At 41.2% G+C, this 16,696-nt stretch overlaps 1 protein-coding gene across 2 annotated transcripts; it reads left to right on the top strand.

The window, feature by feature from the left end:
- The first annotated feature begins 640 nt into the window (after positions 1–640).
- On the top strand, positions 641–11,820 carry POMP (proteasome maturation protein). 2 transcript variants are annotated; one of them, XM_068984425.1, is made up of 7 exons: positions 810–889; positions 1,010–1,216; positions 3,888–3,985; positions 5,697–5,757; positions 6,459–6,560; positions 8,105–8,198; positions 11,027–11,820. In XM_068984425.1, exons 2-7 carry the CDS (start codon positions 1,196–1,198, stop codon positions 11,092–11,094), a joined length of 444 nt encoding a protein of 147 aa, XP_068840526.1. In that variant the 5' UTR covers positions 810–889; positions 1,010–1,195; the 3' UTR covers positions 11,095–11,820. The 2 variants fall into 2 exon arrangements, with proteins under 2 accessions (XP_068840527.1, XP_068840526.1); XM_068984426.1 differs by lacking the exons at positions 810–889; positions 1,010–1,216 and adding an exon at positions 641–737 and having other exon boundaries at positions 11,027–11,818.
- Positions 11,821–16,696: the final 4,876 nt, after the last annotated feature.

The raw sequence follows: 16,696 nt of genomic DNA, 5'->3' as shown, positions 1-16,696 counted from the left end.
AAGAACACTGGAGTGCGTAGCCTCTCTCTTCTCCAGCAGATCTTCCCGACCCAGAAATTGAACCGGGGTCTCCTGCATTGCAGGCGAATTTTTAAAAGCTGAGCTACCAGGGAAGCCCAAATAAAAGCCCTCAATTAGCTTAGCTGTCACCCTGGCCACCGTCAAAAGTTCCTCTACTGCTGTAGCGAGGACCCACAACCAGCCGGTTCATTTCTCTATTTCTAGCCTCAGCCCAGGGTTCTAAACACAGGACGCCGTCGATACGTGATTTAAATTTTAAAAAAGCAAAAGAAATTGGGAAAACCTTTGGGTTCCAGGTTTGGTGCAGACTAATCACTCATCCCACCTGGGCCTTGCTTATCCTTATGAAAAAAAATGTCATTTTTACCTCAGAGATTTTGTACTGACGGGGCGACGCACCTGGCAAAGCACACTGCCCCTCCCCCGGCGGTCGGGGTTGCTGACGAAGAGAGCAGAGGCCCGAGCCCCCACTCCCCGCCCTCCGCCAGCCCACATCCCTCACAGCGCCCTTGGCCCCAGGTCCCTCGGGACCTCAAGCGTGGGAGCCCCGGCCCCGCGCGGCTCCCTCCAGGCGCCCCGCGCCCTCCTTCCTTCCTTTGCCCGGACGGACGCACTTCCGGCGGATGTTGGGGGGGCCAGCCCGGAAACGGAAGTGAGCGGCGGGGCCGGTTGACCGTCAAGGGGAGAGCGTCTGTACGCCGAGCGAGTCGAAGATGGTAAGTGAGACCCCCCCCCTCCCGACCCCGAGCGACCCGAGTGGCCGGCGGGCTCGGGTCGGTGGCCGCAGGAGTAACCCACCGCCTTCCTGCCCGTCCCCACGGCAGCGGCGGGAGGAGGAAGAAGCAGCCCGCCTCTCCCGCCATGATCTGTTGAGTCACGGGGTTCAGGGGTACTCGTGGCCGTCCGGGCTAGGCTCCGGCGCTGGTACCGGGAGCCGCGCCTCGGCTTCCTCCTCTCTCACCTCCTCTTCTCTCTTCCCACCCCCTAGATCCCCCAGCCGACCCCGACCTGAGTCTCTTCCTGGAGTCGGCGCCGAGCTGGCAAGGGCAAACCCGAAAGTTGCGGCGGTCTTGGGGTGGGGGCACCGCCCGTTAGCCCTCCTCCGAGGGGCGAACCCTTGGGAGTCGCGTCCAGCAAACTTCTCACCCGCCCCTCGACCCTCGGAACCGCCTGGATGACAAACCCACAACTATGGGTCGGCTTTCCATCACTCTGCTTTTACTTTGCCAGTGTTTTGGCGAGTTTGTAGCATGCCAGGCGTTGGAGGGGGTAAAATTAGATACTTGTTACTCCCCGTATGTTAGCGTTGTTAGTGGAGTCCTCCTCCTCCCCCACCCCTTCTCTTTTTTTCCTCTTAACTTAAAAAAGTTTGATTTGGGAGAGATTTCCTGAATCGTCATTGCCCGTGACTCTTACTACCAGTCCAAATCTAGAAAGCTTCTTTCTGTTGGTGAATGGGTTCTCTTGTAGCTCAATCGTAAAGAATCTGCTTGCAGTGCAGGAGACCCGGGTTCGATCCCTGGGTCGGGAACATCCCTGGAAAAGGGAATGACAACCCACTCCAGTATCCTTGCCTAGAAAATCTCATGGACACAGGATCCTGGTGGGCTGCAGTCCATGGGGTCCCAAAGAGTTGGGCATGACTGAGCAACTAACACTTACTTCTGTTGGTGAATACTGTTGAACATAGAAAAGAGGTTTTATAAACACTCAGAGGGACTTCCCTGGTGGTCCAGTGGCTAAGACTCTTGGTGTTACCCATGTAGGGGCTGGGGGTTCTTCCATCCCTGGTCAGGGAACTAGATCCCATATGCTGCAACTAAGAGTTTGCATGGTGCACCTAAAGATCCCACATGCTGCAACTAAGAGCTGGCACAGCTAAATAAAATTTTTAAAGACACTCTGAAATAACTAGTGTTAACTTTTCATAGATTTGCTCCCCTCTGCTACTTTCTTAGAAACATCATGTACTGATTGCGATATTTTACAGAAGGTAATTGGCAAAGTGATAATGGGTAGAACCCAGAGATCACAATCCCCCTTTTCTTTGTGCCTAGAAGAGACTTTTCTTGTGTCACTTTACAATAAAGCAGTCTGGGAGGAGGGGAACCGTGCATGTAGGAAATAACATTTGGGAAGGTACAGTCATACAACTCTAGTCCTATAAGGAGTTCAGATACCTGGAAGGATGAGTAGGCAGGGCCGGAAAGGTTCCCTTCCTTCATCACAGGCACCTGTTAGGTTAGTGACGGACACTAGATTCCAGCTTCTTTTCCTAAATGACCGTGACTTCTGTTCAGGGGAGTTGAAACCTGTTGTGCAGGTTCTTGAGTTCCAGGTTTTGGGCCTTGGACATTGTTTTCCAGACAAGGCATTGACGAGCGAGTGAAAGATTTTTTGTTTGTTTGTTTTTTGGTTTTCTCCCAGCATTGTTGGAGGAGATTGCATGTCAAGCAGACTTTGCTGTGTAGAACTGGAAAATGGAGGAGTCTACGGGCAGCAAGACCCAGTAGAGTGCTCTTAAAGTTATCCAGGTGTGAGAGCCTGGACGCGATTAGTAGATTGGAGAAACCCTGGACAAACTACAGTACCTGACCGTAGTGAAATGCATGAATCGAAGTAAAACAGCAATTTAAAAAGCTAATTTCTCAGAGTAGTTTCTCCTAGGAGAGTATAGACTGAACGCCAAACTGCTTGTAGCTTTTTGACATTTTTCTTCAGAATTGCAAGGATGTATTTAGCGCTGCTGCTGCTGCTAAGTCGCTGCAGTCATGTCCGACTCTGTGCTAGTTTAAATTCAGCATCTTGTGTTTTACCTGTTGTAACGTTTGTTACATTTTTATTATGCATGTTTATTCTCTCTTCATTAGACTAAGCCCTAGACGCCAGATATGTATCTTCAGCATCTAGTAGAGTACCTGCCACATAGTAGATATAAATATTTGGTGACTAAATTATAGTGTAAATGAGTAGGGTGACAATATAAAAGTACCACATATACTGTGAATCTTAGCGTTTTGTTTCTTTTTATTTAGGTGCGTTTATTTTTCACAGGTAGCACCCTCTTAAGGGAACCAAACGCTTTCTGAGATTCCCTTTTTTCCTTAGCTTCTGTGACCACTCTCTTCTAGCTCTTCTGTCCATTCTTAATTCCATTTTCCTTGTTCTTTGTCCTTAAGGAATGGTATTCCCAGGATTCTGTCCTCAACTTTTTTCATTCTGTGCTCATCATTCCAACGTAAAGAAAGGATCTTCCCAGTGAAAGTAAATCTGATCATGATCAGGTGCTCAAATTTAGAACAAAATCTTAATTTCTTTGCATATTTAAGCCTTTTCATTTTTTCTTTTCACCAGCCTTTCTTTCTGCCCTACTCAGACATATAGTTAGCCGATCATCTCAAACTACTTGTGGCTTGTTCATTTATATTTTTATACCTTTACCCATGTTCTTGTTTTCCTGGAATGCCTTTCAGTCTCAGAGCACTCAGCTCAGGAATCCTTCCTGCCCCAAATTCCAGATTATTCACTGAACCTTGTGCATCCCTCTACGTGATACTGAGGCTCATAGTAATGACCTAGACTATAGTCTTAGAGGGCAGAGACCTTATCTTTTCTCAGATGCTTAAACAGTATTTTTACATAGAGGTTCAGTGTGAGTTGTTAACATTTTTAAAATATATAATAGTGTTGTTTTTTCATTTTATTTTATTTTTTTTAATTTTTATTTTTACTTTATTTTACTTTACAATACTGTATTGGGTTTGCCATACATTGACATGAATCCACCATGGGGGTACATGAGTTCCCAAACATGAACCCCCCCTCCCACCTCCCACCTATAATAGTGTTTTTTATTTGTGTTGTAGAATGCCAGAGGACTTGGATCTCAGCTAAAGGACAGTATTCCAGTTACTGAGCTGTCAGCAAGTGGACCTTTTGAAAGTCATGATCTTCTTCGAAAAGGGTATGTAGGGGAGTTGTGACTTTGTTATAAGTGAATTATTTTTCGCAATATTCTTTAAATCTTTTGACAAGCCATAAATATGTATTTAATTTATAAGATAGTGAGTAGTATACTTTAGACTAAAGGGAGGGAGGAGAGGAAGCATGAATGTTTCTATAGTGGAAGAAGCATTTTACCAGAATACCAGGTTCCCAAGAAAGTGTGTCCTCCTAGGAGAGATTACCTGGCAGCACGATTTGGTGGGATTCCTGTTTTTGCTTCTGATAACTTGGAGAGCCCTTTGTTCTTCATCTTATTAACTAAGGTAAATTGGGAGTAGTTCACTTTTCTTTGGGAGATGCTAGAACATAGCAGTAAAGATCATGGGCTCTGGGTTTTGGTCATGACTCTGCTGTTTACTAGATGTGTGTCCATGGGCAGATTAACTTAACTGTTCTGTCTCTCATTGCCCTCACCTATGAAATAAGGCTAGTAATAGCATCTGTCTTATTTTGAAGAATAAATGAGCTAATCCCTGGAAAATACTTAGACCAATATGTGACATTAGTAAGCAGTAAGTAAGTATTAGCTGCTCTTGTTTTTCATTTCTAGTTATAGCACAGTTATACCGCTTCCCTTTATGTTTTCCTTTACGTTTTTATATGTTTAGGTCTCATTTTCTGGTACTAGTCCTTTTTCTTGGCAGATGGTTTTTTCTGTTGAGTCAGATATCCTCCCCACTGTGTACATACTGTGTTTTGAATTTTATATTTACTTGGAAGGTATTTAGTCATAGAATGTCATTCTAATATTGGTCTCTGGAAGTTGACATAATGCCTCATTTTTGTCTTTCCATTTTGTAGTGAAAGATACAGTATATTGCCTTTGGAATTGGAGATATAATTTGATTTATAGTATAATCAAATTCATAAGCTAGCCAGTAACCGAGTCCTGATGATTTGGTTTTGGGTTTTGGTCCGTTCCCCCCACTCCCACTACATATACACAAAATGCTCCTTTTTCTTAGATTGTAAGATTACCATGAACAGGACCATTTTCAAATTCCACTTATGGGTAATGCTTTGTACAAAGACAGTATTCGATAAATACTGATGTTGCAGGATTTCTAAGGTTTCTTTCAGCTCTTAAATCCTGGTTTGGAGAATAAGATGGTGATGTTTATGTAGAGAGAATGATAGAGACCCGTGGCCTGGTTCTAGCTATGTATCACCTAATGTAGTACTTCGCATAATAGTAGGTAGTTGGTAAATCTCAAACACGTTTTTCAGTATGTATTTATCAAAAATATATTAACTATTGAATATGCATTAGATATGAACAGGAGAGATGTAGATACTTTATGTAATAAAAGAATCACATCATCAGAGTAATAGTAGTACACACACTATTAAATTTCTCCAGATACAGAGCGTCACTTAGCACCACTTTTTGGAGGGTTCTCCCCAGTTTATTGAGTTCTTGACCTCCAGGATCTATAATAGATAAATTTACAACAATATATAGAATGCTTGATTTTTTTCCCTCTTAGTGTAGTTCTGTGAATTATATATGTATTAATTCCCACAGTCACCACCATAGTCAGCATACAGAATAGTTTGTTCATCCCCCTCAAGCTTCCTGTGCCATTTCATTGTATGACAGCACTGATAGATAATTGTGAGCTCTAGGTATTGAGTGATCTGTAACCTCCCTTTTAAATGTTTATTTTCAGTTTCTCTTGTGTGAAAAATGAACTTCTACCCAGTCATCCTCTTGAATTATCAGAAAAAAATGTAAGTATGTTACCTGTGTTTTTATTTTTACCCTCTGGTAGAAAAATGATGTTAGTAATACCTGATTAAAACAATTCTGGTGTTGAGCATTTGACTATAAAGAACATGAAGCCTTGTTTTCAGTATCCTATGGAATAGGCTTTGGTTCACTAAAGCTCCCTTTCTATACCTTTGTCTTTTTTATGGACATTTCTAGAGGTTGGTCCACCTCTCCATTCCTCTCATAATATTTCCTCACTTGGTGATCTTTTTTTTTCTTTTATATTTTTCCCCTGCCATTTTTGCTGTTGATATCCAAGCCCGTCCCTCCAGCCTTGGATCTTTCTTTCAGGCCCTTCATCTCCAAGTTACTGCTAGGCACAGGACATAACACAGATGGATGTGACATCATCCCCATCCTTTAGGGGCTGAAAATTTAATGGGAAGATAAGCAGTGGATTGGGACTACCTGAAGCATTGTAGAGGACCACAGATGAAGCAGCCAACCTATGGGAGGCTTTCTAGAAGAGGGGACATTTGAACAGTTTTAGACCATATTAGTCAGTTAAATAGGTGGAGAAAGGTCACTCCCAAAGGTAGGACATGTATAGATGTCCTGAAGACCACCTAAAGCTTCTGTGTATGTGTGTGTCACATGGATGTCAGTGGTTACTGTTTTGAAAGCAGAATGTCACATTTAAAATTATGTGTTGTCTTTGTAGTTCCAGCTCAACCAAGATAAGATGAACTTTTCCACATTGAGAAACATCCAGGGTCTTTTTGCACCACTAAAACTGCAGATGGAATTCAAGGCAGTGCAGCAGGTGGGTTTCCAGGTGTCAGTTTGCATGCATCCCATTTGTGTGCTGAATTGATTGGGAGGAGTCTTCTATCTGGTAAAAGCTGTACAAACCTCACCTTCTCTTCTTGCCTGCAGCCTCTTCTACTTTCCCTCTGTTAGGATATGACCTCCATTCCTACTTCATAGAGAAAAGCAGCTTTGAAATGGGAAACCCCTTTGATTAGAGGCTCAGTGTCTGTATATTTACAGGCATCCACTTTTATATTTCTCTCCTTTTGGGGAATTACTTTGAATTTGTGTTGCCTCTAGGAATATCCAAGTGGAGGTGTCTAGTGGGCAGTTTATATATCGCTGAATACACATGTTGCTCAGGAAGAAAATGTCCTTGAGGTGTTTAAGAACTGTCCCCCATCTGTGCTCTAGATTCTGTCATACCACACTGCATTGATTCTGGTGACTGCTGGATAGCTAACAACAGAAAAATGGAAAATTTGGTTTGGCTGCATTAAAGTTTGTTGAGTAAGTGCTAGTGACTGCCATACTTTATAGCCAACTATGTGCCAGTGACTGCCATACTTTACAGCACACTGTGCTGCAGGTGTGAGGGAAAGGTGCTGCTGTCCTGTGTCACAGGTATTGAACCAGGGTGAGACAGATCAGGTAACTAGGCAAGGCTGTTGGGTTGGTGAGTACTGAAAGCAGAGTTTGAACCTCTGACTCTATAGCCCATGCTTTCTGCACTATACTTAGGTACTGGTCTGCAGTATGAGTGAAAGCCATCCAGTCATGTCCGACTCTTTGTGACCCCCATGGACTATACAGACAATGGAACTCTAGAGGCCAGAATATCGGAGTGGGTAGCCTTTCCCTTCTCCAGGACATCTTCCCAACCCAGGGATTGAACACAGGTCTCCCGCATTGCAGGCGGATTCTTTACCAGCTGAGCCGCAAGGGAACCCCAGTCTGCAATATATGTATTTAGTAATTGGAAAATGTAGATAGCACTAGTTCAGAATGGCACTGTAGTTTTTAAAAGCCCACAGATGACTTTGATCTTCATCTCTAGTTATCACTACTGTTTTAAAGGGTCATGACTTGTATTTGTGCTATGAGCATTACAGAACAACATACAAAATGAATAATCAGTTTAGTAAGTGAAGTAATACTCTCAGTGCATTTCTTCAGAATTTCTTCAAGAATTTGATTGTCCCATGTTTTTTAGAAACAAAGCATGATGTTAGACTCGAGAATGTTGTGTTTCATCACATGGTATGCTTTGGTTTTCCTGGACAGATGCAAAGGTCCCAAATAGTGTGCGGACCTGATGGAATGATTAAGTATTAGTAAAAGCTTTCAATTTCAGTGTCTATATTTTGAATAAGGTTATGAAGAATTAAAAATTTGGGTCTAAAATATGGACTTATCATTCCTCTCCTCCCCCCTTAGTTAAATAGATATTTTATTTAGTTTGTGAATTTTTCAAATAATGAAGACACTGAAATGTGATCATGTATGTTTTTTCCTCTCTACTATTTCTAAGTTTGCTCTTTTATACTTTTCCTGAAGGTTCAGCGTCTTCCATTTCTTCCAAGCTCGAACCTTTCACTGGATATTTTGAGGGGTAATGATGAGACTATTGGATTTGAAGATATTCTTAATGGTAAGTGTCATTCCACACCTTTTTCAGGAGCCCCAGTAATGTACAAGGCAACAGCAGCAAATGAAACCTACAGTGTCTTTGTCATCATGTAGCTATAGTTGATTAAATTTACTTGTGTTTATTCACTGAAATAAGATAAAATTTAATGGTAACAACTGTTCTTTAATTGGTTTTAAAAGTGAAAGATGTCTGTGGCGTTCTGAGATTATAGTCCTTTCAGGCAACCATTGATAGTCATTGATTTCATGTCCTGAGGATAAAGTCTGATGTGTGAATCCAGTATGATATTCTTAGGGCAGCTTAAACAAGGATTGTTGTTGCAGTATTCAAAATATTTGTGGATATAACTAGCTTTAAAAACATCTAGAAAAAAATGAAAGTTTTCTTCAAAAATACCCTCCTTGTTCTCCTAGATGTGTTTCTGTAGGTGGCGAATACTAAAGAAAAAAATGTTAACAAGTTTCTCTGGATGATTGTATTACGTTTGAATTCAATGACTTTTAATTAAGAATATGTAGCATCCTGTTTTTTTCTGGTTCTGAGGAAAGAGAGCAAATACAGTTCTGTCCAGTATCGCCTGTGCTCATTGTGCCCCAGCAGTTCAGGAAAAACAGAATAATGAAGCGGGATTATACTAGTTTTGCTTGGCTGCCAATGTTTGGTAAGAAGTGCTGTGGACACAGCAGAAGTCTCATGAGCCTCTTCTGTGAGGGCATTTTTTGAGTGCAGGAAACCTCGGATTCTTAAGCTTTTACATTTAGTCCTCATTTAAAACAAGTAAGGTGAACAGCTAGGCCTTGCCTTAGCTGTTCCTTCTGCTTTGAATACTTTCCCCTCACTTCTCAAGTCCCAGTTTAAACGCCACCCCTTCACAGAGGCCTTCCTTGACTGCGCAGTCTAACGTGCTCCCAGTCACCTTGTCACCTCACTTTAATTCTTTGCATATCACTCTTCTGGTATTTTCTTGTTTCTTAATTGTTTTCCCAACTTAAATACAGGCCCCAGGAGAGTTGGGGACTTTGTCTTGTTCACTCTTGTGTCCCCAGGGCCTCCTAAGGTGCCTGGTTTGTGCTGAGTGAGAAAAGCTCTGGCTCACCACTTTCTCCTCATCATCTTTGATACAGAAGGAATTTTAAAGTCTACAGGGAGGGAGTACTGTGTTAATCTAAGTCCAATGTGAAGACTATTAAACTGGGATGAAAATCCATGTTTTTTTAAAGTGTTGGAGGTGATAAAGGTTTTGCTTGCTTGCTCATCAGAGAAGTGCTTGGCCAACAAAAATCTGCATGCTTTATTATAAGGAAGGGAAGACAATGTGAGACTTTTTCCTAATGCTGAATGTGGTCTTCTGTTTACTCTCTTCCTGTCACTTGAAGATGAGGAAACTGAAACTGACCAAGGTGTCTATTCCTGCCTGGGAGAACCCTCCAGGGGCTGGGGCTTGCTCACCAGCACAGGGTGTGCTGTCTTCTAGGGCAAGTGTTTTATCAAATCAAAAAGCTTAGACAAGCAGTTTCAAGGAAGGTTGGCATTATATAAATGAGGATATTCTTTAAAAATTGAGAACATTACAGCCGAGACTCACGTTCTCCATGATTAATTACCCCAAACCCATCTCCTTCCTTCCCTATTAGGCTGCTGCTTTTAGTTAGTGGATGTCCTTCTAGACTTTCCATATAAAAAGAAGATACTTGTCATTGCTTAGTATTTATCTTTTAACACAGTTGGTTTCATACTGTGTGTATCTCACGGGAGGAATGCTGCATCAGCACCTGTGTTGACGGGTGCATGCTTCTCTCTCATTAACACGAAGCACTGCTTCAGCAGACACCTTTATTCTTTGTACTCCTGTGTAAACATACCTTTGGGTTTTGGATGCCCCTTGTATACATAGTCCTCTACTCTGTTAATAATTGTAGCAAACTCTTGTATATCTAACCATTTATTAATAATTATAACAGTATCAGCTGTTGTTGAGGCTACTGTGTTGTGTGACAAGTGGCCAGAGTCAGGATTCCTGAACTGATAATGACACAGTCATCTCCAGTCTCAGGAGGTCCAGTGAGGAAATATCCAAATTGATTTGTTATTCTTGATAATCATTATTTTAATGATTATTTAACAAACTGATTTTACAGTTTAATTCATTGGGTATCTATTCTGTTTCTCGTTCTGTGTGGAGGAGTAGAGGGCAAAAAAGAAAACGCTCTGTTTGTAGGAAGCTTGCTGTTGTTATTCATTTTTTCTTAGGTGCATTATCAAAGTTAAAGTAAAACTTTTGTCTGACTCATCAGTACAGACGAGAGAAGATTCCTAAGGTTTTTTTACTCTAGGATTCTGGTTTGTGTGTATATGTGTTTGCAACAGAGCACAGAATGATAGAAATGAAATTGTAGATGGCATTAAGGATTGCTTAATCTCTTAGCGATTGTTCCTAGACTCAACTTGGAAGCCACTGGAAAATTTAAGAACTTTGAAACATGAGAATTTTTTCAATCTATATTTTCTTTTAAAATCAACTGAATTGAGGTATAGTCAATATACAGTGGAATGCATCTGTTTTACAGTGTCCAGTCTGTTAATTTTAGTAAATGTGTGCCGCTGTGGAACTGTCTCCTCAATCAAGATATAAAATGTTTTCATCATCCCCCAAAAGTTTCCTTGGTCCTTTTGCAGTCAGCTCCTCCACCCTTGGCCTCAGGCAGCCAGCTGTATATTTTCTGTCACTTTATATTTGTTTTGCCTAATTTAAATTTTCATGTGAGTGGAATCAGATAATTTATCTTTTTTTGAGACCCTTTAACATGTTTATTTTTGTTTCTTTTCAGACCCATCACAAAGTGAACTAATGGGAGAACCGCATTTGATGGTTGAATATAAACTTGGCTTACTGTAATGCCGTGTGCTGTTCATGGAAGTGGAGGGGCTGCATCTTGTTTATAGTTGTCTTTTTCCTATAATTTGATGTGCACAATATTAAAAGTACTAACACATGAGAAGTGTTGCCTAAACATCTGTGATCATTTGAAATTATTTGGGTCATTGCTTTATGTGATAATTGAAAGCACTCAAGGGAGTTGGTTTTAAAACTTCTTATTTATATGAAAACAACAGCTTTCTAGGTCTTTAAAGAAATGTTACTAATTAGTATTATAAAACTATGCACAGGTTCCAAATCAGCCTATTTTCTAGTTATTCCATAAATTTAATTTTGAGTAGTTTTGAGCCTGCAACCTTTATAGTTTATTCTTTCAGAATAAACACCTATAATTGATTTCAGGGGCAACATTTCAAAGTAAGGACAGAACAAGACTATTAGATTTTACCTTGTTTCAATATAGTCCATTAATACTCAAAAGAATAATACTTGGTTTGTTGATGCTACATTAGTATTACAGGTATATTCTTTGATTCTTTCAGGTTTTTTATTTTGGTCTTATGTTTAAACTGAAAACTTAAACAACCAGGAGATGTCAGTTTTAAACTATAGTATTGCATAGATTTATGTATCACAAAATGTTTAAAAACATAAGATCATTCATGTACATACACATGCTATCCATGAACAAATTCCGTGATAGTTTGTTTAAAAAGAAATCTTCCCTATGGTGGTTTGTTCTTAATAAGGTATTTTTTATGAACCTAGTTTACAGAAATTAAAGATTATCTGTTTCTCAGGAACATTTTTATTGTGTGAGTCACTGATTTATGACTGAAGGCAGTGTTCCCCTCCGCTCTGGGGGGTGGGGGCGGGTCATTGAACAACATCGATGGAAGGTCTAGGTTGTTAACACTCCGGGGAAGGGTTTCCAGCTGGCATCTGGTGCTTGGAGGCCAGGGATGCTACTGAATATTGTAGAGTAAAAACTGCTCCTGACTGTCGAGATCAAGTGTAAAACTGTTTACCCGCACAGTCTTTGCAACCCCACTTTACACTTAGATTATGAGAAAATATAGAAATAATAAAGGTTCACTTGTTTCTAAACATGTTCTCTTTCAGCTAATTGTAAACAGAAGTTGGAGATTTCTGTACCTTAGTTGAAGAATCTTAGATACCTTTCCTGACCAGTAGAGGGTACTATGAAATTAATGAACACAGTCTAAATGGTAAAGCTGATGCTTTAAACACAGAAATGGACATGATTAGTGCCTATTTTCTGAAGGTCATTTGCTTCCTACCCCCTGGCCCCCACCCCTTCCTCTTTAACCTTCTTTGTGTTTATGCCAGTGATCCTCATCCCTGGGTGTGTGTAAAATCACCTGGAAATTTTAGGGGAAAATGTTTATATCAGTCTGAATCGCAGTCCCAGTAGGACAAGTCTGGGGTGGATCCCAGGAAGTCTGCTTACTTTTGAAAAGCTCTCTGATTTATATGCTTGCTTTCCTTTCTTTGCTTGTTTCTGCCTTTATGTTAATGACATTTGTCAGCACTGGTTAATTCTTCGGGTGTACCCCAGTGCTGAAATAATTGCTACTATTTCTTAGTCTCTGCAGTCCCTAGTTTTTACCTGGAGTTAGGATAATTTGGGTTCCCTCGTAAGAGTAAACTGCAGGTTCCTCTGAGTTAACTTTGCTTAGGTGTCAGGCTCTTCAGTTAGGCTTTTTTTTTCAGATGCCGTGATTTTTCTTAAGGAATCAGTTTAGTATTTGAGGTGTCTTAACAATAGAGTTCACAGGTTGCTGCCTGGTTAAAATTAATTTTATTAACACAAATGATAAAATTCACAATGAAAGATATACTTAATGAGACTAGGATGTAGTTCTATGTTATGTTTTTTTAAGTATCTGTGAATAAAGGAACTTGCAGGTTTTACTGTCTCAAAGTATTGGGTGGGTTGGCAAACAATTGAGTACTGTTTGGCTCATTGCAGGGTGGCTCTTTGAGTGAACATGCTTCTTCACACCTATCCTTGTATAAAATACGTATGACAGGCTGATCACTTTAATCTGTTTCTTTGCGCTGAGTATAATCCCTCTTTCACTAGTAGACAAATACAACCAGTGCTTTCATGCATTTTGTTATTCCTTGGAATATAGACATTGCAAGAATAGAAGACAGCCTGAACAAGTAGATTACTTTTGAAACAGACAATATAGTGTATAATCTAACACTGGAATCTGCAATTGGGTGACTCTAACAAAGCTTTGACTTGTTCTAATAAAGCAAAACCAAAACATACTTCAATGAACTTATTTAGCTCATGATTTCAAAATGAAATTCAGGTTCCTTCATGTACCATAAATCCTTAATTAAGAACCTGTACTTTGGTTTGGGAGGCGACCAAGATGGCAGAGTACAGAGACCCTGAATGTACCCATGGACATGCCAGAATTACAGCTGTTTACAGAGCAAGTACCTGTGAAAACAACCTGAAGAATAACAGAAAAGATTTCCCACAAGTAAGAACATGAGGCATGAGTCAGGTAGGAGGGACAGAGATACAGTACAGTCAGGACTCACACCCAGAGGTTGGTGAGGAAACGGGAGGAACATCACAATTATAAAGATCCTCCCCAAGGAGTGAGGAGTTTCCACCCATCAGACTTGCCAGCATGGGGCACCTACACCAGGAAAACAAGCCTCCAGAACATCTGGCATTGAAAACCAGTGGGGCTTATGTTCAGAAGAGCCAGAGAGCTATAGGAAACAGACTTTTCTCTTAAAGGGTGTATATAACCCAGTGTAGATGTCAATTTGAAAGGACTCTGGGTCAGGCCTGCTTGCTGATCTTGGATCCAGGGAGGCAGGAGGCAGCTGGGACTCCCCCTGGACATGGAGATGCTGGCACTTTGGAGAACTTGCTCTGTCATGATAACAGCAGCATTGGCAGGCATCATTTGGAATTCTCACAGCCTGTTAGTGCCAGGGGCCTGGCCCCACCTACCAGTGGGCCAGCAGCAACCCTGCGCCTGTATGGGTCAAACATCCAATCACGTGGGAGGCCTACCCTCGGGTACAGCTCACTGCACAAGACACAGCCTCAAAACCAAGTGGGCCAGGGGCCAGCCCCACCTGCCAGCACACCTACAGTAGTCAGTCTTGCCACAAGAGAAGGGCACACACAGCCCACATAGGGACAACCTGGAGCACAGAGCTCTGTGGCCAGAAGGGAGCATGCTGGGCCCACAGGACATCGGCAACATAGGGTCACCTCCAAGGTCAGGAAAGGAGCTGACTTATGCAACAGAAATAAACACAAAATTGGGCAAAATGAGACAGAGGAATGTGTTCCAAGTGAAGGAATGAGACATAACTTTAGAAAAAGAATTAAATGAAGTGGACATATGCAATCTCCCTGATACAGAGTTAAGGTAATGACCTTAAAGATACAGACTGGGGGAAAGAACTGATAAGCATAGTGAGATTTTCAGCGAAGCGTTAGAAAATATAAAGAAGAACCAAATAGAGCTGAAGAAAACAGTAACAATAGAAGGAATCAACAGTAGATTAGATGATACAAAGGAATAGATCAGAGATCTGGAAGGCAGAGCAGTGGAAATAACCAAAAACTGAACAGAAAGAGTTTTTAAAAATTGATGACAGTTTAACAAGACCTCTGAGGCAATATCAAACATGCTAACATTTGCATTACAGTGGCACCAGGAGAAAAGAGAGAGAACTTATTTGAAGAAAAAAAAGATAAAAACTTTCCTTATCTGGGAAAGAAACACATCCAGGTCTAAGAAGCATAGAGTCAGTTGTAATAAACAAGATGAACCCCAAGAGGTTCACACCAAGACACATTATAACTGAAGTGGCCCCCCAAAAAATAAATAAGAAGAAGCAAGAGAAAAGAAACTAATTACATGCAAGGAAACTTCCATAAGACTGCCAGCTGACTTTGTAGCAGAAACTTTACAGGCCAGAATGGAGAATATATTCAAAGTGAAGAAAGGAAAAAACTTATAACCAAGAATATTCTACATGACAAGGTTATTATTCTACTATACAATCCAGTGGACTTCCCAGGTGGCTCAGCAGTAAAGAATCTGGGTCATGATATCCCCTGGAGAAGGAAATGGCAACCCACTCCAGTATTCTTGCCTGGAGAATCCCATGGACAGAGGTGGACAGGTGAACATGGAGTCACAGAGTCAGACATGACTTAGCAACTAAACAACAACAACAAATGCAATCCAGCAACCTACTTCCAGGTATTTTTCTGAAGAAAACAAAAATTTGAAAAGATATGTGAACTCCTATGTTCACTGCAGCGTTATTTAGAGTAGCCAAGACATAGAAACAACTGAAATGTCCATCAACAGAGGAATGCACAAAGATAATGGAATGCTACTCAGCCACATAAGGAAGGAAATCTTGCCATTTGTGACAATGTGGGTTGACCCAGAAGGTATTACGGTAAGTGAAGTCAGAGAAAGACATAAGGTTTCAGTTATTGTGGAACATAAAAATCGAACAAACACAACAAAGCAGAAATAGGCTCATAGGTACAGAGAGCAAACTGCTGGTCACCAAAGGGGAGGAGTTTGGAGGGTTGGGCAAGAGAGGTGAAGGGGATTAAGAGGTAGTACCCTGTTGATGAAAGGGAAAGAGGAGAGTGAAAAAGTTGGCTTAAAGCTCAACACTCAGAAAACAAAGATCATGGCATCTGGTCCCATCACTTCATGGGAAATAGATGGGGAAACAGTGGAAACAGTGTCAGACTTTATCTTTTTGGGCTCCAAAATCCCTGCAGATGATGACTGCAGCCATGAAATTAAAAGACGCTTACTTCTTGGAAGGAAAGTTATGACCAATCTAGATAGCATATTCAAAAGCAGAGATATTACTTTGCCAACAAAAGTCTGTTTAGTCAAGGCTATGGTTTTTCCAGTGGTCATGTATGGATGTGCGAGTTGGACTGTGAAGAAAGCTGAGCGCCGAAGAACTGATGCTTTTGAGCTGTGGTGTTGGAGAAGACTCTTGAGAGTCCCTTGGACTGCAAGGAGATCCAACCAGTCCATTCTGAAGGAGGTCAGCCCTGGGTGTTCTTTGGAAGGAATGATGCTAAAGCTGAAACTCCAATACTTTGGCCACCTCATGGGAAGAGTTGACTCATTGGAAAAGACCCTGATGCTGGGAGGGATTGGGGGCAGGAGGAGAAGGGGATGACAGAGGATGAGATGGCTGGATGGCATCACCGACTCAATGGACATGAGTTTGGGTGAACTCCGGGAGTTGGTGATGGACAGGGAGGCCTGGTGTGCTGGGATTCATGGGGTCGCAGAAAGTCGGACACGTCTGAGCGACTGAACAGAGCTGAACTGAACCTCTAGTTATAAAATAAATAAACCACAGGGATGTAATATACAGCATAAGGAATATGTCAATAACACTGTAATAACTTTTACAGATGGACAGATTGGTACTAAGACTTACCATGATAATCATTTTGTAACGTATGAAAATAAATTATGTAGTATGTAGTACACCTGAAAATAACATAATGTAGTAGTCAACAATATTTCAAATTTTAAAAAACCTACACTTTTAGTTT

This window comes from Capricornis sumatraensis, chromosome 12, assembly GCF_032405125.1.
Source record: "Capricornis sumatraensis isolate serow.1 chromosome 12, serow.2, whole genome shotgun sequence".
In the NCBI taxonomy this organism is placed as follows: Eukaryota; Metazoa; Chordata; class Mammalia; order Artiodactyla; family Bovidae; genus Capricornis; species Capricornis sumatraensis.
This window is presented reverse-complemented; position numbering and strand designations above follow the sequence as displayed.